A 25,295-nucleotide genomic window follows, 5' to 3' on the forward strand; every position below is an offset into this window, starting at 1 on the left:
GGACTGTTTGTTTGTTCTGGCAGCCTTTACAGACCCTACACTAACTATTTAGCAGTTTATATCTCTCCCTAAATCAGCAGCGCTGTCCCTACACTGTCTAATCCGGAGCGACTGTGTCCAAGATGGCGGCGCCCGGTTTTAAATTCTCGAGGTGACGCTGTGCGGCCAGCCAATCACTGTAATGCCCACAACCAACATGGCTGCAGCATTACAGTGACTGGCTGGCAATCCCTGCATGTTCATTGGCTCTGTAAAGAGCGCCAAACATGCAGGGCGGAGACCCGAGCTCCCGCCCAAGTAACCCGGAAATGCTCGGTGCTCGCCGAACATCCCGAGTAGCGTGATGCTCGGGCGAGTACCGAGCAGTGTCGAGCATGCTCGCTCAACACTAGTGCTAACCTCTTCACCAGACATGAGTCTTTTCTTTCTCCTCAGTGAGTTTCCATGTTCTCCTTCCCTATAGTATGATCAATCATCTACTCCTTCATGACACATGAACCTGCAGAGCTGCTTCACTCTTCCTTTTTCTCAGATACAGAGTGGTCAGTGCCTGCACAATTATAATGGCTGATCATTTTACAGGCAGATAATAGGGTTTTGAAAGTGGCAACAGCCACGCTGTGTATTAGTATGGCAACCTATATCAGTAGGAAAATGAGGGGGTATAGAAAGAAAAAGCCAGCTCACTAAAGTGATGTGTAATCCTCCGGAGCTCGGAGCAATGCCACTGCCATTAACGAAAATCAGATGGAACAGATCCAGCTCAAACAGAGATAAAATTCCAAATTTATATTAGTAGATTATAAAATTATGGTTATATCCAAGGACTGGCAATAAAAAGGTATCACCTCACTCAAGGTGGTACATGCACCAGAAACGCATAGGTGATACTTTTTATAGCCAGTCCTTGAATGTAACCATCATTTTATCATCTACTAATAAAAATTTTGGAATTTTATCTCCTCTTGAGCCAGTTGTATTTCTATATCTTCAGCTGCCATGGTATACACTAAATAATTGTGGATGAGGCAAAATGTGCACATCGTATGCATGAAGGGACACTGAGGCACGTTACTGGCACTGAGTGCTACCTTTCTTTCTTAATAAGTAACAGCATTTAGGGCTTTGATGACAAATTCTATTTATCCCATTACTGTATATAAATCAAAAGGCTTGACATGTTTCAGGTTTCCTAAAAATGAGGGAACAACAACCTCATAAACTGCAGAAACACTGCCAACATAACACAGGTAGAGAGCTGGCCCAATATCGTTACGTCAAAGTCTCATAATACGTTGTGTTATATTGCTGATATATTCCACGGCACACTGAGTTCTTCATGTGTGATTGTTTTAAATCAGCACAGAAGATACACAAAAGATGGCACTTACCCTAAGACCTTCACATTTCTAAGTATAGTCTTCATAGCATACTGTGTATAAGGGAGCTGTGGGGACATCATACTGTCTATAGGGGAGCTGTGGGGACATCATACTGTCTATAGGGGTGCTGTGGGGACATCATACTGTCTATAGGTGAGCTGTGGGGACATCATACTGTCTATAGGGGTGCTGTGGGGACATCATACTGTGTATAGGGGAGCTGTTGGGACATCATACTGTCTATAGGTGAGCTGTGGGGACATCATACTGTCTATAGGGGAGCTGTTGGGACATCAAACGGTGTACAGGAAAGCTGTACAGGGAGAGTAAAGGGATATTATTAAATATTAAATGGGTACTTATTGTTATTGGGGCACTCAGGGTATTGTAATTGTCAAAGGAGCACATAGTGGGCATTATTACTTTATAGGGAGACACTGTTTTTTAGGACACTTGCACAGAGCATTAATTACGACTGGTGTTATGCACATATATCTTAATGAATGGTACCACTGGAGTAAGATGCACCTAATTCATTAAGAGTTGCACACCATTTAATATATTAGGTGCATCTTGTAACCGGTCAGAGTAGGAGGACACAACATTTTTTTGTCCAATGGCCGCAATGCCATACTGAACCAATCCAAAGGACCGCAAAAAATGTAAAGGGGTACTTACATGAATACATCGTCATAACCACCATCAGTACATTAATACATCACCAGAACCAAGTTTTGAGTATTTGAGGATGATTTCGAGAGATTCTGCTCCAAAAAGTAAGTGTGAACATACGCTAACTTACACTGAGTTTTTGGAGCAGAAACTGAGCAGAACCTCGCCAAATCATCATAATCTCAAAACTCAACGTTTTGAGGACTTTTAAGTTTTAACATAGCCATGAAGCACATTTTGGATTGCTACATGTGTACAAGATCAGAACCACTGTCAGTACATGAATGCAGTGCCAGAACCACTGTCAGTACATGAATAAATCACCACAGCGATCAATTGCAATGTCAGGTCAGCCCCATGTACAATTGTATTGCATGAACCTACAACTCTCAGTATGTCTTTAACAATGGTAAGGAGATACTGAGAGTTGTTGTTAACAGTTATCATAAGACTGTGGACCATACAGGAACCACAGCTCTTCAGTATCACAAAAACATTTACACCCAGGTACCTCATAGGTGACATCTTCTCTAACTGAAGTCATTCCCATACCTTTTTGTCTTCATGTAGTAGACACATGATGATATTTCACGCCCAGAGCTCATCTCTGCAGATTTCCCTCTTCTCCGTCTTCAGAAGCACTTCCCGACGTGGTGCCCTTAAAAATAAAAGTATCATTACACTGCCCCATAAATAAAAATATCTCCCATGCTGCGCCCCTGATTAAATAATTGCCTGTGCTTCCTGCACAAAATATACCCCCTGCACACTGCCCGTCTGCAAAATATCCCTCCCCACACCGCCCCTCTGCAAAGTATTCCCTGAACACTGCCTCTCTGTAAAATATCCCCCAATATGGCCCCAGTGCACAATATCCCACACCACACTGCTCCTCTCCAAAATATCCCCCCACACACACACTGCCCCTCTGTAAAATATCCCCCACGCTGCCCCTCTGAATAAAGTATCCCAACAACACCGTCTCTTGCAAAACTGTGCCCCTTTCACTATGGTCACTCTCATTATATGCCCTCACTGTAGCATTAACCCCCATTCCCCGTCATCCACAAGAATAAGGCATTTGATCTTCGGCTCATTCATAGTGTGCTTACTATTGGCAACGCCGTCTCTTCTCCTCTGCGGCACTTCGGGGCTGGCAGCAGTGTGATGGCGTCATCTGCATGTTGACTTCTTCACGCCGCTGCACGTTGGGCCCAGGACTGTTGAGCGCTCCTCTGCCCCAGTCCCGGCGCCACAGATTCAAATGTATTCTCATCTGAAAGACGCAAATACATTTGAATTTAAGAAGGGAGCAGCATCTCCCAGACAGCTCTGCAGGCTGCACAACATGCTTCGCCACATGGAGCCTGCAGGCTATATGTTGTGCAGGCCTGGGCCAGATACTCCATTAATTATGTTACTCCGGTCAGGCACTGGAGTACATTTCTGGCAAAATTTACACTACTAAAAAGGTCAGGTGGGTGTAACCACGCACTGTCTCACCCATGCTTCACTCATACTCTGCCCATTAGGCAAAGCTGGTCAGGACTGACATGAAAGCACCATGAGTCGCTATTTTGTTTATTCCGAGTTGCACAAAAATGTTGCAACTTAATAAGGTGTTTTATGCCAAAATTCTATCAGAAACACTTTAATGAATAGGGGCCTTAGTGATTCTTAAAGGGAATCTGTCACCTGCTGAGGCAGCATAAATTAGGGACAGGCGCCATGACTCCAGCAATGCATCATTTACTGTGCTTCTTGCTGTAATTTTGATAAACCATAGTTTTATCTGCTGCAGAGCTGGTAAAGGGAATCTGTCACCAGGTTTTTGCTAACTCACCTGAGAGCAGCATAAAGTAGGGGCATAGACCCTGATTTTAGTAGTTGTGATACAACCAGAGTTTTTAGATGTAGCATGTAGCAGAGCTGTGAAAGCTAACCCCGCCTACACCACAGCTTTCTGTGTACATAGTATATTGACAGTGAGCTTCTAATCAGTGCAGGGGGCGTGGTTGGCCCAGGAGGGAGGCAGGCAGGCAGCTAGTCCGACAGTGATAATCTCCTGCTGATAAAACACTTATTATAATGAAAGTACAGTACACAGCCTAGTAAGTGACACATTGCTGAAATCAGTGTCTCAGCCCCTACCTCATGCTGCCCTCGGATTACATATCAAATATCTGCTGTGATATTCCCTATAAGGCTCCTATACACATTAGACTAATTTCATTTTAAAACATTGTGTATTGTTACCTTACTTTCTCCTACGTTATCCTCCATAATCATGTACTCTTGCTATCCGGGTCCCCCACAGCTGATTAGCAGCTTTTTGCCCATGGCCAATACAAGCAAGAAGCTGTCAATCAATGCTGGGGGCGAGGATGGCTGAGGTCATCATTTAGAGGACTAGCAGAGCTGCAGCAGATAAAATGATGTGCTTTTATCAGAACTACAGCAAGAAGCCCCATAAGTCCCGCATCGTTGGAATCAGGGTCTCTCACTATTTTATGCTGCCCTCAGATTAGGAAGCATAAACCTGGTGACACGTTCCCTTTAAAAATCTGTTACTAACTGTCACTTAAGGTTAAAAACAATAATTTATAGTCGATGACATTGGCAGGTTATTAATGAGAACATATTTTTTCAGAGCACAAATAGACAAATGTGTTTTATACAGGCAGATGGCATTTCAAGCTTCCAAAAAACTATGAACAGGAGAATCTTTGTGACATAAGACTTCAGATCAGAATAAAATATGTGGGTTTTTTTTTTTCCCAGCAAATTCATTAACACCGCACCAATATCTTCTGTGCTGACAATATTATCTATACCTTACATTCGTTTCTCACATAAAATATATAGCCCTACAAAGAGAAAATCTACGGCATTCATATATCAAAATACATCGAATTCTCCCAAATATAACAACACAAAAATTACATCCTAAGAGAATTAATGTAACGATTGGGCAAATGGACTAGGGTTTAATTTAACAAATAATCACCTCCTGAAAATGGATTAAGGCATAGTGACTGAGCGATGTACAGCCGGCTAATGTGCAATGTAATGGACTGGGGAACGTCAAATTATAGATTCATTTTCTGCGGTTTGGGATTACAGTCTGCTGGAAAGAAGAGCACTTACATCTCTCAGTGTAGATGAATCTCGTCATTTTGGACAGGTTTAGATTTGGGGTTATTAATTAATATGTATGTTGCTTATAGTAAAATTGTCCTATCTTAAAGGGAAACTGTCAGCAGGTTTTTGTTATTTAATCTGAGAGCAAAGTAATGTAGGGGCAGAGACCCTGATTCCAGCAATGCATCACTTGTTCTGCTGCTTGCTGTAGTTTCAATACAATCAGCATTTTACAAGCAGGAGATTATCACTTCCGGACTAGGTGTTGCATGCCAAGCAGTCCAGCTATTCTGTGTAACTCCGCCCCCCACTGTGGATTGGCAGCTTGTTGACAATGTACACAGAGCGGCCAATCAGGGTTGTGGGCGTGGTTATACAGGGCTCAGCATTCTCAGCACTGCTATATTTACAACAGAAAAACAGGGATTTTATCAATAGTGCATCAAGCCATCCAGTAAGAGACACATCGCTGGAATCAGGCCCTCTACCCATAGATCATGTAGATGTTAGATTCGATAGCAAATACCTGTGAAGAGATTCACTTTGTTATTCCCATGTCAGTCGTTCATAGCTGAGACATGAATAACTCTGCCCAGGAGTGATACCCTATTTCTGTAACTCCCATTAAATTCTACTAGAGTTACTCAGACACTTCTGTAGCCGCCCCTTCTGTGGTCAGCGCCAGTGTGGAGTTACTGATGTCTCAGCCTTGAAAGGCTAAGATGAGAAGAACCCTGACCAATTATATCTAAGGCTGTGTTCACACGTTGAGTTTTTGCTGCGTTATTTTTCTGCGGTAAAACCTGCTCTCTTTGCAGTAAAGAAGCTACTTACAAAAAGCAGGTTTTGCTGCATTTTTTGCTGCATTTTTCAGGATCCCAAAGTTCAGCTTTGCTTCCACCGCAGAAGCAATTTGATCAAATTATTTAGTGGGAAAAGATTTTTATGTCTGAAGAAATAGTGACTATTCTGAACAAAAAAGTTCATGAGTTCATGAAAAAATACACAATTACAAATGTAACAGCAGGGGAAAGTGAATTGGTTGGGAATAGTTTAGCTAAGACATTAGCAGAGCATTGAGTTTGTAGGACACTGTTTACTTTCACACTTTGGTCAGCTCTTGCTTTGATCAGGTATTGTTCAATTGCACACTTTGGTCAGCCAATGTTTACTATTCACATATCACTAATTTAATTAAACTGTACTAATCCTAACTGCCATTCTCAAGTGAGGACATCAAGAAATTATGGTTTAAACTTGGGAAAATCCCAAAAATAAATGATTTCCAGATACTGCTGTACATGCTATTTTTCATTAAAAACGCAGCAAAACCTGATAACTGTATTTTTGCACTTACTCATTGCTTCTATGGGTGAAAATACGCTGTAAAAACGCTGATAGAAGTGACACACTGCAGTTTTAAAAATGCAGCAGTTTTCCAATTCAGTCAGGAAAAAAAAGATAATGTGTGTATGAGATTTTGCTGGTACTGTAAAACGCAACTTTTAATTTGCATAAATAAAGCAAAAATAAAAAAACTGCATCAAAAACGCAAAGTGTGAATATAGCTTAAGGGTATGGTCACACATAGCTTTTTGAGATGGATCCAACATGTTTCATAAGAGGAATCCACTTCAGGGAAAGCTCCGGTTTTGAAGGCTTTTTTTCTTCCTGATAGTGTATGTTCATACTTTGTCTTTTTCCACCATTTTTTATGCGAGTATGGTAAAAATAATTATGGAAAAAGTGCTAACAAAACAATTAAAAAAGTACGATCTTATTAATTTGTATGGTAAAATGACTTGTTGCTCATATGATCAGGCTTTTGAGAGTCTTTTAAAACGCTTCAGGTTTTTAAAAACACCAAGTGGTTAAAGGAAGTGAATATATCATTCTTCAGGTGTTTTTCACTTGGAACAGCTCCATAACTACAAAACAAGTCAATAGGAAGGTTAGAAAGACACACAAGTGTCATTTCAAGTGTAATAGATTTAAGTCCGGAAAACAACAGTAAAACTATACCCAAAGAAAAAAAGCTAAAAAACAAATTGAAAAAGCGTTTAGGAATTAACATAAAAAAATGCTAAAAAAGACGTTTCAGATTTAAAAAAGTCCAGAGAAAAGGAGCAATCCATGAAGTGACTTCTGCTTGAAAAACAGACATAAAAATATGCAGTGTGAATATACCCTTAAAGGGAACCTGGCATCTGATTCATGCTGACCAAATCACGGTCAGTATCAAGCAGAGCCAGGCAACATGCTTTTAGCTTCTTCATTTTACTCTGAAAGGTTCAAAGAAAATATATTTTAAAGATCGAGCCAGGGACCATAGCTGGAGACTAGACTAGTCCGGCTCCGCCCATGCCAGGGACCATAGCTGGAGACTAGACTAGTCCGGCTCCGCCCACGCCAGGGACCATAGCTGGAGACTAGACTAGTCCGGCTCCACCCATGTTATTCAAGGTGATTGACAGGTCTCTCCCTCAAGTGCACCTGTCGATCACTTCAAGCAGCTCTGGGAAGAGACGGCCTGGGACAGTGCCAGACTAGTCTTGTTCCCAGTCAGATCTTTAAAAAGTATATTTTTTTTCTGAAAAAATATACCTGGCTGCAATCATGCAGTTCGGCTCCGATTCATGGTGACCGTAGTTTGGGCAGGATGAATCAGATGACAGGTTCCCTTTAAGTGTTTCCTGGAGCGATTTTCAAGAGGTTTTTGAAGCCTATTTTTCCACGCTGTGTTTTTTTAAGCTTTTTGACTTTTTAGTGTCAAGTTTGAAGCAGATTCCAAATTGAAACTTCTATTTTTTTCACAACAAGGTTTTCAAAACCTCATTGGAAGAACAATGAAATAACTCGGCTTATAAACAGCAAAGTGGATTCTCCATTAAAGAGGAAGAGTTTTTAAGTTGTTTTTTCCGCAATTTTTTCTACAGGCTGTGTCTGGTATTGCTGTTTAGTTTAATAAGAATGAGCTGCAATACCACAGACTGGCCGCGGGTCTTCTGACCCAAACTTGACAGCCTCATAGGCGTGTACGATTCTGCTGACTTCAGGTTGGGAGACCCCCAGCAATCCATGCAGCCGGGCCAGTTACTTGCACCATTTCCGGTCCAAAAATGTATATTTTCCAAAACTGAGAATTAAGAACCTCTCCTTTATGTTGATCCAATCTAATGTGCAACTGACGGCTTTATCATTTGGATCCCCCCTGGAGCGCGCCTGAAAAAGCACAAAAAAATTGCCAAAAAGAATAAATGTTAAAACGACATTGCTGTGCACATGTTCCATCTTTTGTCACTTCTTTTAACCAAAAGGCAAGAGGCGGTAACAACAAGTAGCATGTTTTGGTGGCTTCATCTTGGCTATTTAGGGTTGAAATTATGAAAAAATGATGCTGGCCGCAGCGAAAAAGACGCTTCAGGAAATAGACCAGCGGTGCCTAAAAGACGTGCACACACCTTTAGGCCAAACGCAAACCCGGATGTCTGAATGTGGCCCAACATTGGATCAACATGAAGTAGAAGCTCTTAATTCTCAATTTTGGAAAATATAAATTTATGGATTGGAAACAGGAACAATGTTTGTGATTACAACCCTAAAAAATTTCTCCGACTGAATGGCCAGTATGTTTTGGAAAATCTGATTAATAACACAGGCTTAGAGGGGAACAACATATCTGACTGCGGCTTGGCGTATCTTTCCTCTGCTGTACCAACGTGACAGCATTTAAGACCAAGTAGTTGCTTAGAAAACAATGCCTAATTCTACGTGAGGTTGTCAGATAACAAATCCCTTGCAACCAATCTGCCTTTCTCGATCACATATTGCCATATTAATCAGATATACTCAATGTGTAATTACATTTCGATAGAGACAGAAGGTTCATTCATACTTGTAAATAGAAGAGGGCCCAAAGTTACGAATGGTTCCCTTCTGCACCGGTGCGCTTTGACCTGTGCTCGGACTTTTGTCCCAGAGCCCCATAGCTGCCTTTATAGTTTTTCACCTTTGGATGGAAAACCTCTTTAAAAACAATACAGCATTTTTCATATTTAAAACTGCCACATCTGCTGCTTCCAGGTTATTAGAATTTCTTATCATTAACCCAAAGCTTCAAATATCACAAAATTGGAACGGCTTTAATATTTCATCTGTTGAAGAATTACCAGCCCTGAAAAGGGTTATTCTGATTTAAACAATGTATCACCTATCCACTGGATAACTGATGTTAGATCAGGGAGGTTCAGATTACTGGCTTCCCCACCGATCACCAGAATGAGGTCCCATGCCCCTATCCCCCATAAGTCACAAGACCATGCCTGAAAGAGTTGACTGTAGCGCTGGTTGCCCATGCGACCTGCTGCTCCATTCAGAGTCTAGCGCACTGAAGAAGGTATATGAGCCACTGGCTGACTCTGGCTTTAGATTACACATGCTTCCCGAAGCAGTGGCGGTTTTCCAGTGGGTAAACCTTTATGGTATTGCAGCGTAAATCATAACTCATAATAAAATGCATTACCCCAAAAACTTTCTTATTTTTGACTATTGGGGCCATGGAATGGACAAGTAATAATTCCATCTAAAATCAATGAATGGGTCGGAAATATTTACAAGCTTAGCTAACAGCTAATTGTGGTTCAACATTCCTCTGGAAATGTAGCATAGGCTGTAGTGTCATCTTAGTGACTAAAACCAAGTCCCAGTTCACTTAAAATTTATTTTCCTTATATGATGTGGCATTGCAGTCTATTAGCCGTCTGTATAGAGAATTGATAGCTGGCTCACTGAGCCGGCTGCTCTGACTCTACCACACCCGGACTATGTCTCTGCGCCTTCAGATGGCAGCCAGCTGCCCAAGGACCATCCTGAACTGCTGAGTGCTGTTACTGAGGTCCTTCACTCTCTCCACCATATCCTTGGCTGCTGATGGAGACGGGTACTGAAGTGCTGCTGTTTTGGTGGAAAGAACGATCTCCTTGAGCTTGTCACACATAAGGTTGCTGTAGTGGGTGACTTTGTTTCGGATGTCCTGAGCTTTGGCTTGGCGCGACAATGTGTCCCCGATAAATACCAGCTTGTGGGCACTGAGGATAACAAACTTGCTGTGGGCCACAAAAATTTTGGGAGGTTGGTTGCTACTGATGGAGCTATAAAAGGCATCAATGGCGTTGGTCAAAGTAGTGACGTTGGCCTCACACTGTTCTTGGTAGAAGAGAAGCAGCTGCCGGTCTGAGTTGCTCAGGGCGCTACGAACTTGGCTGTAGTGCTGAGGAGGCGTCCAGTTGGACAGATCGTTCTCGATGGGTCGTGCAACCTCTTCTTCTAGACGTTCAAACTGCTTCAGCTGAAACATACAAAACAAAAAGAAAGTGTTCTTACTTGTTACCGTGTCAAGTTCTTCAAGGATCATAGAGGCACCGAAAAATGTCATGAGCAAGCTAAGCTGCAATCTCGATGTCTGAAAACGTCTCCATGTGGGCAATACAAACAGGCCTCTTAGATGTCCCACACAAAAATCAATTTATTCATACTTGTGGGTAAAACCACATGCAGTGATGTGGGCAACTTTTTTTTGTGAATTCACTAAGAAACCACGAAAAAAAAGGCAGAGGCATATGTATAAAATCAGAAGCATACAGAGGCCCAATATGAATCTAAAGCAGGGTAAGGGAGCTGTATTACATATCTGGAGAACATGTATCCAAAGTACAGTCAGGTGCATGAACTCTTTAAAAATCCCTAAAAAGAGTATACAGACATTACAGCATGGGATCACAGCTGATTCTTTTTGTGAGGTAAAACATTTCACTGCCTGTTTTTAAGCAATGTTTTACCTCAAAGGAAGAATCAGCTGCAACCCCCTGCTGTAATGTCTGTATACTCTTTTGCTTCCTCCCCTGCCCAGGAGATGTGGTATGATCAGACCATGTCCCTGTACGGTCAGACACAGCCATTACACAGTACACAGCAGGGGCACATTTATAAGATTATCTCAGCACAGGAACATTTTATTTAAACACATCTAATTGTGGAAATTATTATTATTCCAAGATCTATTAATTAGCATGAACTTTTATTTGTGGGAAAACCCCTTTAAGTATAATTTGTTTAAAATTCAGTTAAATTCATAATTATTCTGTGCTTTTGAGTCCACTGGGAGGTCCAACCTAGTAATTAATAGCTATCTCTGTATGCAGGGAAGGATGTCAATTAATAGGACCACCCACTGGACTCCTAATCCTAAAGAGAATAGGGATTTAAAGGGATAAAACATTGAATGGTTTCACATACTTTATATATGAATCTGTTTAGCTCTTGCTCAACAAGCACAGACCCAATAACATGTTCAAGGCTTAAAAATTCCCCCCACTATTATCATAGCCCTCCTTAGCTTTATAAGATCATATTATAGAACAGCTATTCATGATCCAGTAAGTACAGTGCTTCCCAGAAAATAAGACAGGATCTTTTTGTTCCGAAAGTTGAGTTAGGGCTTATTTTCAGGGGACATCTTGTTTTTTCTCATGAACAACAATCCACATTTATTTTTGAACAAAAAAATTAACATTTATTAAAATATAAGCATGTCATCACACACGCACATACTGTACACATGTGTATATACACACAGCACATACATACGCATTTATTTACACACACTGCACATACACAGCACATACATAAGAATAGTAATTACGGCACTCCTGTGGATGATGCCCAAGTAGGATTCAATCATATGTAAATTTTGTAGAAAACTTGGCACTCAGGTAAATGTTGAAAGAAGAAAATGTTATTGTGTGCAGGCAATCTAAAAACAAAGAAGACGTTTCGGTCATATAATCGTCTTCATCAGACAGATTGCAGTGTACACAAGGATACAGGTAATAACGAACGCTCTGGATAAGCAGCATGTGCTGCAGCAGTGAGTGGCGTTTTTTTTTGCCATAAACAACGATCCTCATTTGTTCTTGAACAAAAAATAAACATTTACTAAAATATAAGCATGTCATCACACACTGCACATACTGTACACATGTATATATACACACAGCAAATACAGTACAGACCAAAAGTTTGGACACACCTTCTCATTTAAAGATTTTTCTTTATTTTCATGACTATGAAAATTGTACATTCACACTGAAGGCATCAAAACTATGAATTAACACATGTGGAATTATATACTTAACAAAAAAGTGTGAAACAACTGAAAATATGTCTTATATTCTAGGTTCTTCAAAGTAGCCACCTTTTGCTTTGATGACTGCTTTGCACACTCTTGGCATTCTCTTGATGAGCTTCAAGAGGTAGTCACCGGAAATGGTCTTCCAACAATCTTGAAGGAGTTCCCAGAGATGCTTAGCACTTGTTGGCCCTTTTGCCTTCACTCTGCGGTCCAGCTCACCCCAAACCATCTCGATTGAGTTCAGGTCTGGTGACTGTGGAGGCCAGGTCATCTGGCGTAGCACCCCATCACTCTCTTTCTTGGTCAAATAGCCCTTACACAGCCTGGAGGTGAGTTTGGGGTCATTGTCCTGTTGAAAAATAAATGATGGTCCAACTAAATGCAAACCGGATGGAATAGCATGCCACTGCAAGATGCTGTGGTAGCCATGCTGGTTCAGTATGCCTTCAATTTTGAATAAATCCCCAACAGTGTCACCAGCAAAGCACCCCCACACCATCACACCTCCTTCTCCATGCTTCACGGTGGGAACCAGGCATGTAGAGTCCATCCGTTCACCTTTTCTGCGTCGCACAAAGACACGGTGGTTGGAACCAAAGATCTCAAATTTGGACTCATCAGACCAAAGCACAGATTTCCACTGGTCTAATGTCCATTCCTTGTGTTCTTTAGCCCAAACAAGTCTCTTCTGCTTGTTGCCTGTCCTTAGCAGTGGTTTCCTAGCAGCTATTTTACCATGAAGGCCTGCTGCACAAAGTCTCCTCTTAACAGTTGTTGAAGAGATGTGTCTGCTGCTAGAACTCTGTGCGGCATTGACCTGGTCTCTAATCTGAGCTGCTGTTAACCTGCGATTTCTGAGGCTGGTGACTCGGATAAACTTATCCTCAGAAGCAGAGGTGACTCTTGGTCTTCCTTTCTTGGGGCGGTCCTCATGTGAGCCAGTTTCTTTGTAGCGCTTGATGGTTTTTGCAACTGCACTTGGGGACACTTTCAAAGTTTTCCCAGTTTTTCAGACTGACTGACCTTCATTTCTTAAAGTAATGATGGCCACTCGTTTTTCTTTCCTTAGCTGCTTTTTTCTTGTCATAATACAAATTCTAACAGTCTATTCAGTAGGACTATCAGCTGTGTATCCACCAGACTTCTTCACAACACAACTGATGGTCCCAACCCCATTTATAAGGCAAGAAATCCCACTTATTAAACCTGACAGGGCACACCTGTGAAGTGAAAACCATTTCCGGTGACTACCTCTTGAAGCTCATCAAGAGAATGCCAAGAGTGTGCAAAGCAGTCATCAAAGCAAAAGGTGGCTACTTTGAAGAACCTAGAATATAAGACATATTTTCAGTTGTTTCACACTTTTTTGTTAACTATATAATTCCCCGTATATTAATTCATAGTTTTGATGCCTTCAGTGTGAATGTACAATTTTCATAGTCAAGAAAATACAGAAAAATCTTAAAATGAGAACGTGTGTCCAAACTTTTGGTCTATACTGTATATACACACACTGCACATACAGTACATACCAGCCTGTCTCCTCTTTAGTTCCTCTAGACTCCTGCAGTTAAATGACCTTTGGTGACAGCATGGTCACATGACCAAAATGTCACCAAAGGTCCTTAAGCAGTCTTAATCTTGGATTAGAAACTCTGGGGGCCCCCAAGAGACTGGAGGCCCTGGGCTATTCGCCAGTTTCTCCCCCCTAATACCAACCCTAACTGTAACTAAGGCCTATTTTTGGAGTAGGGCTTATATTTCAAGCATACTCTTATAATTCTGTAAATCATGCTTATTTTCGGGGTAGGTCTTATTTTCAGGGAAACACAGTATGTGTAAGCTGCAAAGACATTACCTGCTGCTGCTCTAGATGGCCCTTCCCTTGTCGTATTATGTTTCCTTTTTCAAGCAGTTCCTTTTGTGTTTTTTCAAATTCTTCTTTACCCTGTAGATAGATGCAAAGGGAATAATGTTACTGTTAATTTAGTGTAATTTACCCCCCAAAAAATGTTATCAGTAAACAGAAATGAAGCAGTTAATGGCATGTAACAAGCCACAGAAGCAGAGTGTCATGTACTTCCCTATTCTAACTAGTTTCGTAAGCATTTCATTAAGGCATCCATGGCAGCCTCTCATTGTCCTCTTAAAGGTGCCCCTTTTAATTAATCAGGTACTTATTCTAACATAAGCTATTAATCACATTTGCAGTTTACTTCTGTAGTAGTTAAGCAGTCTAGTGTTTCAGATTAATTATCCAGCAGCTATGTAAGGTATTTATTTTTCCTTTTCTAAGCAATGTTTAATTACACACTTCACTTCTGCCTGCAATTAGAAAGTGGCAGTATAGTAAATCACCACTAGGCGGCACTGTTGGATAACAAACTGCACACAATTAGTACTGAACCTCAAACTTGCTGGACTTGTGTCTACTTTCAATTAAAACTATGAAACTATGAACCCTCATTATTTACACAGATAAAATCAAGATAAATAAGCAACAACACCCCAGTTACCAGCAATAATCAGTTTCAGACAAGGACGGCACAATAGTTTTTTTTTACATTTATGAAAGTTATTGAACGTAAAACTAATGTGAAGTCTGTCTTAAATGGGTTGTTGCTTTTTTTATCAAGCACAATTGTGCAATTGATTTTTGGGATTTGTTTTTACAACGTTCATTATGTCATTCAATAAATCACCTGGAAATATGATTTTCCAGTTCAGAATGAAAATTGCGATACCAAACTTGTATAGATTTTTTTTTCATTTAAGCAGTAAGCTGTGTGAGGGTTTTCTGTGTGACAAGCTCATGTTTTAATTGATACCACTTTAGGATAGATATGACGAAAAAATGTAATTCTGGCACTTAAATTTTTTTTTCTCTTTATGATGTTTACTGAACGGGTTAATTAATTTTATATTTTGGTAGATAGGACTTTTACATATGTTGAAATAATCACATGTGTTTATTATTTTTTTTAGTTTTTTCTTTAAGGAGGGGAAGATTGGGGTGATTTTATATTTTTTAAATTATTTTCATACATTTTTTTTATATTTTTAATTTAATTTTTAGCTCCCCTAAGGCAGGGATGTCAAACTCAAACACACAGAGGGCCAAAATGAAAAACGTGGACAAAGTCACGGGCCAACCTGTATACAGTATAATGGGCCCCACATAGTCTTCCATACAGTATAATGGCCCCACATAGTCCTCCATACAGAATAATGGCCCCACATAGTCCTCCATACAGAATAATGGCTCCACATAGTCCTCCATACAGAATAATGGGCCCCACATAGTGCTCAATACAGAATAATGGGCCCCACATAGTTCTCCATACAGTATAATGGGCCCACATAGTCCTCCATACAGAATAATGGGCCCCACATAGTCCTCCATACAGAATAATGGGCCCCACATAGTCCTCCATACAGAATAATGGGCCCCACATAGTCCTCCATACAGAATAATGGCCCCACATAGTGCTCAATACAGAATAATGGGCCCCACATAGTGCTCAATACAGAATAATGGGCCTCACATAGTCCTCCATACAGTATAATGGCCCCACATAGTCCTCCATACAGAATAATGGCCCCACATAGTCCTCCATACAGTATAATGGCCCCACATAGTCCTCCATACAGTATAATGGCTCCACATAGTCCTGCATACAGAATAATGGGCCCCACATAGTGCTCAATACAGAATAATGGGCCCCACATAGTTCTCCATACAGTATAATGGGCCCACATAGTCCTCCATACAGAATAATGGGCCCCACATAGTCCTCCATACAGAATAATGGCCCCACATAGTCCTCCATACAGTATAATGGCTCCACATAGTCCTGCATACAGAATAATGGGCCCCACATAGTGCTCAATACAGAATAATGGGCCCCACATAGTGCTCAATACAGAATAATGGGCCCCACATAGTCCTCCTTACAGAATAATGGGCCTCACATAGTCCTCCATACAGTATAATGGCCTCACATAGTCCTCCATACAGTATAATGGGCCCCATATAGTCCTCCATACAGAATAATGGGCCTCACATAGTGCTCCATACAGAATAATGGGCCCCACGTAGTCCTCCATACAGTATAATGGGCCCCATATAGTCCTCCATACAGTATAATGGCCCCACATAGTCCTCCATACAGAATAATGGGCCCCACGTAGTCCTCCATACAGTATAATGGGCCCCATATAGTCCTCCATACAGTATAATGGCCCCACGTAGTCCTCCATACGGAATAATGGGCCCCACGTAGTCCTCCATACAGTATAATGGGCCCCATATAGTCCTCCATACAGTATAATGGGCCCCACATAGTCCTCCATACAGTATAATGGGCCCCACATAGTCCTCCATGCAGTATAATGGGCCCCACATAGTCCTCCATACAGAATAATGGGCCCCACATAGTCCTCCATACAGAATAATGGGCCCTACATAGTCCTGCATACAGAATAATGGGCCCCACATAGTCCTGCATACAGAATAATGGGCCCCACATAGTCCTCCATACAGAATAATGGGCCCCACATAGTCCTCCATACAGAATAATGGGCCCTACATAGTCCTGCATACAGAATAATGGGCCCCACATAGTCCTCCATACAGAATAATGGGCCCCACATAGTCCTCCATACAGAATAATGGGCCCTACATAGTCCTGCATACAGAATAATGGGCCCCACATAGTCCTGCATACAGAATAATGGGCCCCACATAATTCTCCATACAGAATAATGGGCCACACATAGTCCTCCATACAGAATAATGGCCTCACATAGTCCTCAATACAGTATAATGGGCCACACATAGTCCTCCATACAGAATAATGACCCCACATAGTCCTCCATATAGTATAATGGGTACCACATAGTCCTCCATACAGTATAATGGGCCCCACATAGTCCTCCATACAGAATAATGGGCCCCACATAGTGCTCCATACAGAATAATGGCCTCACATAGTCCTCCATACAGAATAATGGGCCCCACATAGTCCTCCATACAGAATAATGGGCCCCACATAGTCCTGCATACAGAATAATGGGCCCCACATAGTCCTGCATACAGAATAATGGGCCCCACATAGTTCTCCATACAGAATAATGGGCCCCACATAGTCCTCCATACAGAATAATGGCCTCACATAGTCCTCAATACAGTATAATGGGCCACACATAGTCCTCCATACAGAATAATGACCCCACATAGTCCTCCATATAGTATAATGGGTACCACATAGTCCTCCATACAGTATAATGGGCCACACATAGTCCTCCATACAGAATAATGACCCCACATAGTCCTCCATATAGTATAATGGGTACCACATAGTCCTCCATACAGTATAATGGGCCCCACATAGTCCTCCATACAGAATAATGGGCCCCACATAGTGCTCCATACAGAATAATGGCCTCACATAGTCCTCCATACAGAATAATGGCCCCACATAGTCCTCCATATAGTATAATGGGTACCACATAGTCCTCCAGACAGTATAATGGGCCCCACATAGTCCTCCATGCAGAATAATGGCTCCACATAGTCCTCCATACAGTATAATGGCCACACATAGTCCTCCATACAGAATAATGGGCCCCACATAGTCCTCCATACAGTATAATGGGCCCCACATAGTCCTCCATACAGAATAATGGCTCCACATAGTCCTGCATACAGTATAAAGGCCCCACATAGGGGTGGTGGTTCTGGTGTCGGGGGCCAAATATAACCACCCTGGAGGCCAGATATGGCCCATGGGCCGGAGTGTGACACGTATGCCCTAGGGACTTTGAACCTGTGATCATATGATCATTATACAATATACTGTAATAAAGCAAATAATTAATACATCTATAACAATCTATAATTTGTCAATATGTTATATTACTTGCTTTATGCCAGCTATATACCAGCTTTATAAAATCATATTTTTTATTTCATCTATAAAAACCAATCGGGCCTAAAGACATCCTTGAAATGTCCTGTAAGATACTGTTTTCTAGATAAGATGTACCACAGAAACCAGACATCTTGACGTCTGAGATTTAGATGGAAGCAAGTCTCTGAACACTTATTTCTTATATTTTGCTTACGCGTTGTGTAACTGTTGATACATGATTTTGTTTTGGGCGTGCGCAGAAGACGAGACGATTTTAATTTAAATGATGCACCCTTTGGGGGAGTCAAATCAGACTTTTTATCCCTGAGGTATTGAGTGAAGACCGGATCTTTGTAGTTCAGTTCTCCATATCACCTCTAACAGCAAAAACTGCAGTCTCCTATCAGCGCCAGCCAGAAGTTGGTCTTCATAGGAGTACTGTCCTGGGTTTGGAGAGGGGCAATGGGAGCATGGAACAGTGTCCTTCGCTTGGACATCGAGCTGTAAATGCCACTGTCAGAGATTTACAGCATTTAACAGGTTAACAGTAACAGGTAGAGCTCAGCTTTGCCAGCTGCTGTTAAAGGCAGATGATAGCTGAATAATACAGCCATCATCTGCTAGGAAAGAAGTGGGCTCGGTTCCTGAGTCCACATCCAAGTCAAGGACCTGACATATGACGTATAGTACGTCAAGAAGGGGTTAACAAAGGGATTTAACCGTAAAGGATGATGTTAGGACTGAGCCCTAACACTCACACTGGAATGAACAAACCAGGGGAGATGTTTATCCTGCACACAACAGGTTACTATACAGACAAGGCAAATCCCTACGTTGACCCTGATTTGTCCCTGCCTGACCGCGGAGGATGGCATCCTAAAATTACAGAATGGCGCCCATGCTGAACATCGGCTGACTCCAAGTGTCCTTAACTGCACCTTCAACTATACACAGAGTGTAACCCAAAGCACCAAAATAACAGAAAGTAGTACATACAGACAGAGAGTGAGATAAAGGGCTAAAGAAGTGTTCACACAGTCATACATGAAAGACAAAAGAAAAAGAAACCAACCCAAAAAGACCTTCAGTATACATCGAAACCCACAGATCCTAAATGTAACAAAATGGGAAGAGTGCTGAGAAGGGGAACATGCAAACAAACCGCAGGAAAATAAATAAAGTAAACCTCAGTAAGATAATCCTTAACTGGGCAGCTGGGACTCCAAACATCCATCTAACTTGGAATATAGCCAGCAAAGTCTGCATGTGCCAGGAGAATATAAATAGCCCCTCCCAAGATGTGATTGGACAAACCAACATGAGGAAGTGAAAACACCTGCATAGAAGCAACACAGCAAAGCAAAGAAGAGAGCATTATCAGCAGTTGGACAGAGACAATACAGTCTGAGGTCCAGCAGAGCGAGAAACTGCCAGAGGTCACCGGATTGAGTCCTGGAGTTGAGCCATGACAGATGCATGTAGATTTTTATCCAATTGCACAATTTAGTGGTCGTTTACAGCATACAGCTCCATATTTATTAAAGATATTGATCCTCCGGGGGCGACAACCCCTTCACTTACACTATAGGGACAAAAGTATTGTGACACTGACACACCTCTTAATCACTGAATTTGGGGTTTTCATTCAGTCCCTTTAGTACCGGTGCCATGTATTCTGCCTTTACTAACATTTGTTAATGAATGGTTCCTTCCGAAGAGCTCACTGACACCAGCGTGGTCCAGTAATAGGAGCTACCGTTGCAGTTCACCAAATTTCTTCCCTTCTAAATAGTCAACGAGTGGCATTATTGAACAGGGCCAGCATTTAGGGAACACAGAAACTCAGCCACGAAGTGGAGACCACGTAATGTTACAACGCTGAGGAGCAGAGGGCAAAAAAAGTCACCAATGCTCTCCTGACTCCATAACTGCAGAGTCCAAACCTCCTCTGGCATAAATATCTGCACAAACACTGCGCCCCCCATGGAGCTTCATGGTTGAGCAGCTGAACGCAACCTTACATCACCAAGCACAATGCCAAGCGTCAGATGGAGTAGTGTAAAGCCGCCACCACTGGACTCTGGAGCAGTGGAAACGTGTTCTGTGGAGTGCCGATAGCATGGTGGGGTGAACACTTATGAACTAGTACACAGAACATGCAATCAGTGTCTAGTATCATTGTCTGACTTCACAAATGACTGCATTTTCTGTATTACTCGAAACAGCAAAAAAAAAAACAACCTAAATGACACAAGACTGACAAAACGGTATGTGCTCTTACAGAAGGGGTTTCTATTCTAGCCCATGTAGGGGGTTCTGCGCAAGACCTCCCACCTCTATATTTTTCCTTAAATGGAATAGGTCACCAGGTTTTTGCCATGTAATCTAAGAGCAGTATGATTTAGGGGCAGAGACCCTGATTCCAGTAAGGTGTCACTTACTAGGCTGTGTGTTGCTGTTTCAATAAAATCTGTGTTTTATCAGCAGGACATTATCACTAGAGGACTAGGTGTCTCGTGCCTCCTAATCCTCCTGCTCTGTGTAACCCCGCTCCCAGCACTGATTGGTAGTTTTCAGCCTATGCGCAGTGTACACAGAAAGCTGCCAATCAGTGGTGTGGGCGGGTTATACAGAGCTCAGTATTCAGAGAACTACTAGATCTGCAGTAGAGAAAACTGTGATTGCATGAAAATGACAGCATGCAGCCCTGTAATTGATACATCACTAGAATCAGGGTCTCTGCTCCTACATTACACTGAAAACCTACAGACAGATTCCCTATAATAATGCCCATGAATAGGAGTTGTCTCCTTGATGCAGTACTTATAATTTTGAATGGATTTTCCAGTTTAGTATTAAAAAATTGTAGTCATTCCTCATGGAAAAGTAACTGATTCTGTTCCTCTTCCTTTACAAGATCTCTGCTTGCTGTCTGTGAATGGATAGTCTTCTTAAAAAAAAAACAGAAAACCACTTAAAAAAAAAAAAGTTTAAAAATTCCTTTTAATGTCAACCATGTTTTTCTCAGTGCCTGAGACTAAAACACCTCCTAACAGAAATATAATCAGGGTTGTGACTAAATATGATAATTAAGCGGGATCTGCCCTCATTCTTCTTGCTGTTTGTGCTTTATGGGCCTTTGAAAAGGGATCCATGAGAACAGAGGATGAAGGGGCAGCCATGAGTGGGATCTGGTTACTTTACTGTTCCTTTGTGATTATTGGGGGTTGTTTTAACAAATGCATGGACTGGGGTGTGATTTTTCTTTAACAAATGCATTTTTCATGGCATTAGGTAAAGTGTGAAAACAAAGGCATTAACCCTGCACACGGTAACAGACCACCACTGCGGGTAAGATGATAGTCATGGAGCATTGAGTCGCTTATTTCCTGACCATCCAGGAATCCCACAATGATCTGATATTTGGGCGCAGGTGGTTGCTACTGAGTGTGTACAAAAGTGTGTACAGGAGTAACCTACAAATAGCAGAATATCCTATACAGCGGCCGGCCGTCTACTGAACCTGCCCGACTATTGCCCAACTACATCTGCCAACATGCTGGGTGTCGTTATGCCAGTTCTTATATGAGGTGCTATATAGGACCATGATCTTTTTGCAGAACTAATACCTAATTTCATGGGTCACTATGACTAAAGGGAATCTGTCACTAGGTTTTTGCTACGTAGTCTGAGAGAACCTTGATGTAGGAGCAGAGAGCCTGATTCCAGTAATGTGTCACTCACTAGGCTGTGCTTTGCTGTTTCAATACAATCAGTGTTTTATCAGCAGGAGTTTATCACTACAGGATAGGTTGTCTCATGTCTCCTAGTCCAACCACGCCTCCAGCACTGATCAGCAGCTTTCTTTCTATATACAACATACAAAGTTTCCAATCAGTGGTATAGGGGGGGTATACAGGGCTCAGCATTCAGAGCTCTGCTTGATCTGCAGAAGAGTAAACTGTGATTCTATCTTAACTGCTGCACCCAGTAAACTAAGTGTGCCTTCAGTAAAATGGTGCCGGATAGTGCTATGCGCATGCGCCGATTCCGGCGTCTTCACTCCGCCCCCGGTCTCCGGGCAGAAGAGAGGCGCCACAGCAACGCTCCTCCCGGTCAGGTAAGTATGGCGCTGGAGATCGAGGAGTTCAGTGTCTACGCATACCGTGATCTCCGGCGCCATACACTCCTCTTACCTGTAACGGCTCCATGCGTTCTTCTGTCTGGAGCCAGACTGCGCGTCGCGCATGCGCAGTCTATAGAGGCTTCAGAGAGAGGGACGCTTGGCCGGTTATATTATAGATAATTGGCCTAGGTAGGGGATCCTATTATTGGTTATCAGTAGGGATGGGCGGACTGCTGGAAGTTCAGGTTCTGGTACCTGACCTCTATGTAAAAGTTAGGTTCGGGAACCAGAACCCGAATCTCATTGAAAACAATGGGTACCGGAACTTATAATCTGAAAAAAAATCTCTCTCTCTCTCATCATACACACTGCAGAGAGACACTAACAACAGATTTATTTCCTCCCTGTTCTATGCTAGGACATAAAAATTTGTGATAATGACCTCTCCCGCTTTACATCGCCAGGAAGATATAGTAGTATATTTTATAATTTTATAAATAAATAAGATATAATAGTAACATAGTAAAATAAAAATTCTTATTTCTTGCTGTCTAAACCTGGGGTGCATCTTATGGTAAGGTGCGTCTTATAGTCTGAAAAATACGGTAGTTCTTATAGGGTCACTAAGGCCTCATTCAGACTTCAGTTTTTCACATAGGTGTGTTATCTGTGATCTTCACAGATAGAACTTGTAGTCTACGGGGCTGTTCATACGTCTCCATATTACTGTGGGCCGAGTGTCTACGATGCAAGTCTATGGGTTCATGAAAAATTGGGACGGAACTAGGACACCACATAGGATTGTTTGATAGGAGAAGCTTGGGAATCCTCCATCAGTTTATTTTTTTTTGCATATGTGAAAAATTTGATGAAACTGATGATAAAAACCAAACACTGATCAAATACTGATGAATTTTTGCCTGGGAGAAAAATCCCTGACTCCTGAATGAGCCCTAAGACCTGACTTGAGGGCCTCCATAAGGCTGTCCAGGTGGACCATCTCAGTCTGTGGTCACATCTAAGGGGTTAAACAGCGGGTGATGGAGTTATCTCTGATCCTGTGTGGCTAATATACAATATACAGTGGGTTTCTTTTTTAATAAATTTGCAAAAAATTTCTACATTTCTGTTTTTTTCAGTCAAGATGGGGTGCAGAGTGTACTTTAATGAGGAAAAAAATGAACTTTTTAGAATTTACCAAATGGCTGCAATGAAACAAAGAGGGAAAAATGTAAAGGGGTCTGAATACTTTCTGTACCCACTGTATAGTGTACACACTGCAGAGGGAACATACAGTCTCTGGTGCCGTGCCATAAATAAGCACCAGACGGAGAATGGTCTATTCTACTCTACTAAAAATCAGCACATGCAGCCATTACCAAAGTTTGACCATTGTGTTCATGTTAGTTAGAGATATTTCTATTTTACAGTTTTTACTGAGCAACTTTTTTTTGACAAAAGTGACAAGAGGACGTGCTGCCCTATTTGTTATCAGCCTTTCCGGAGCCTTATAATAAACCATTATGTTGTGACAATATGGCTGTAAGTTTTTTGGGATATAGAAAAGTCTTAAATAAAACTTTCTAAAAAGTTTGTAAACTTGTAAGGGTTGGGAAAACACGGGGTGGGGAGGGGGGGGGGGGGGTCGCTGAGTCTGGCGTTTCCCAGCCTTTCTATTCTCCACAGACGTGCAGCTTGTATCTTTGCTCATGTATGGGGATTATATCTCTTTTTTACCACTTATGTCATTCCCCTTACACTGCAGACATTTGTAGAGCGATATCACATATCAAAGGCGGGGGCAGTACAACCGGCTCACTGTGACCGAGCGCCATCAATGATACAGTTGTTCCCAGGCTCTGACATCTTAGTTCAGGGATGTACAACCCAATCTTCAGATGTTGTGGTCTGAAAAGGAAAGGGGGGCAACTGCTCCATTGTCTGGGCTGTGAGAAATACACCCTGGTCAGGAACCAGCGTTATCAGACACAAGTGAGCTGGAGGGTGGTGAATGCGCCCGACCTTTCATGTGCCCATAGCCATTCCCATTCTTTAGAGAACTGACGTCCTGTCATTTAAAGGGACTTTCTGAGACTTTTAAAAAGTGAGTAGGAGGTGTCCATTACCAATTACCATTACCTAACATTTAATTTTCAAGCCCTCCAGATCCATTCATCATTCATGTGACCACTGCAGTCAATCACTGCATCAGCAGGCACAAGACTGCTGAGGCCAGTGATGGGCTGCAGTGGTCACATGAACGATGTAATAGACACCCACACTTTCAGGACGAGTTGGGACCACTATAGCTGAGGCTATTTAGGTTGTTAATAATAAGGTCAAGATATTTTATCAAGATTGCTGTGATTTCCCAAGTGAAAAATGTGATGTATGTAAAAAAAAACATATTTTTATTGTCCCATCATGGAATTAAATGTCCGCCTTCAACTACCATGTCATTTTTAGGTCTTATTATTTCTTAACATATTATTTTAGGGTCTATTTCTCAGTTTTTCTGACTCCGGGGAACAAATAATGTGCATAAAGTTATAACACATAAAGGTAAAAGATAAAAAATTCCAGCAGCTTGCAACAGATCAAAAACAGCAAAAACTAGACAAAAATTGCATAAATGAAAAATGGTGCAGAATTCACCACACAATTAATACATTATTTATTAAAAAAAAAAAAAAAAAAACCCTTTAAGATGTTTAGTACGCATCACTCGCTACCGCGAAGAATTAAACTTAAAGGGTAATCACTGTTTTAATTTTTATTTCATAAAACAATAATACACATGAAAATAAGAAACTTTGTAATATATCTTATCAGCTTCTTTCTCTTCCACGACTGATCAGTCATTCTCAGTGTTC

At 41.6% G+C, this 25,295-nt stretch overlaps 1 protein-coding gene across 1 annotated transcript in view; it reads right to left on the reverse strand.

Moving 5' to 3' along the window:
* Positions 1-9,316: 9,316 nt before the first annotated feature.
* The window catches only part of BCAR1 (BCAR1 scaffold protein, Cas family member), a 127,654-nt gene continuing 111,675 nt past the window's right edge, over positions 9,317-25,295 (reverse strand). The window contains exons 6-7 of the mRNA XM_073659330.1: positions 14,243-14,332; positions 9,317-10,542 (exon numbers count right to left, since the gene is read on the reverse strand). Of these exons, the coding sequence (XP_073515431.1) occupies positions 10,033-10,542; positions 14,243-14,332 (600 nt within the window). The 3' untranslated portion in view covers positions 9,317-10,032. The remainder of the gene's footprint in view (positions 10,543-14,242; positions 14,333-25,295) is intronic.

This window comes from Phyllobates terribilis, unplaced genomic scaffold (genome assembly GCF_046119375.1).
Source record: "Phyllobates terribilis strain yellow unplaced genomic scaffold, ASM4611937v1 Scaffold_13__5_contigs__length_258822181, whole genome shotgun sequence".
NCBI classification, from domain to species: domain Eukaryota; kingdom Metazoa; phylum Chordata; class Amphibia; order Anura; family Dendrobatidae; genus Phyllobates; species Phyllobates terribilis.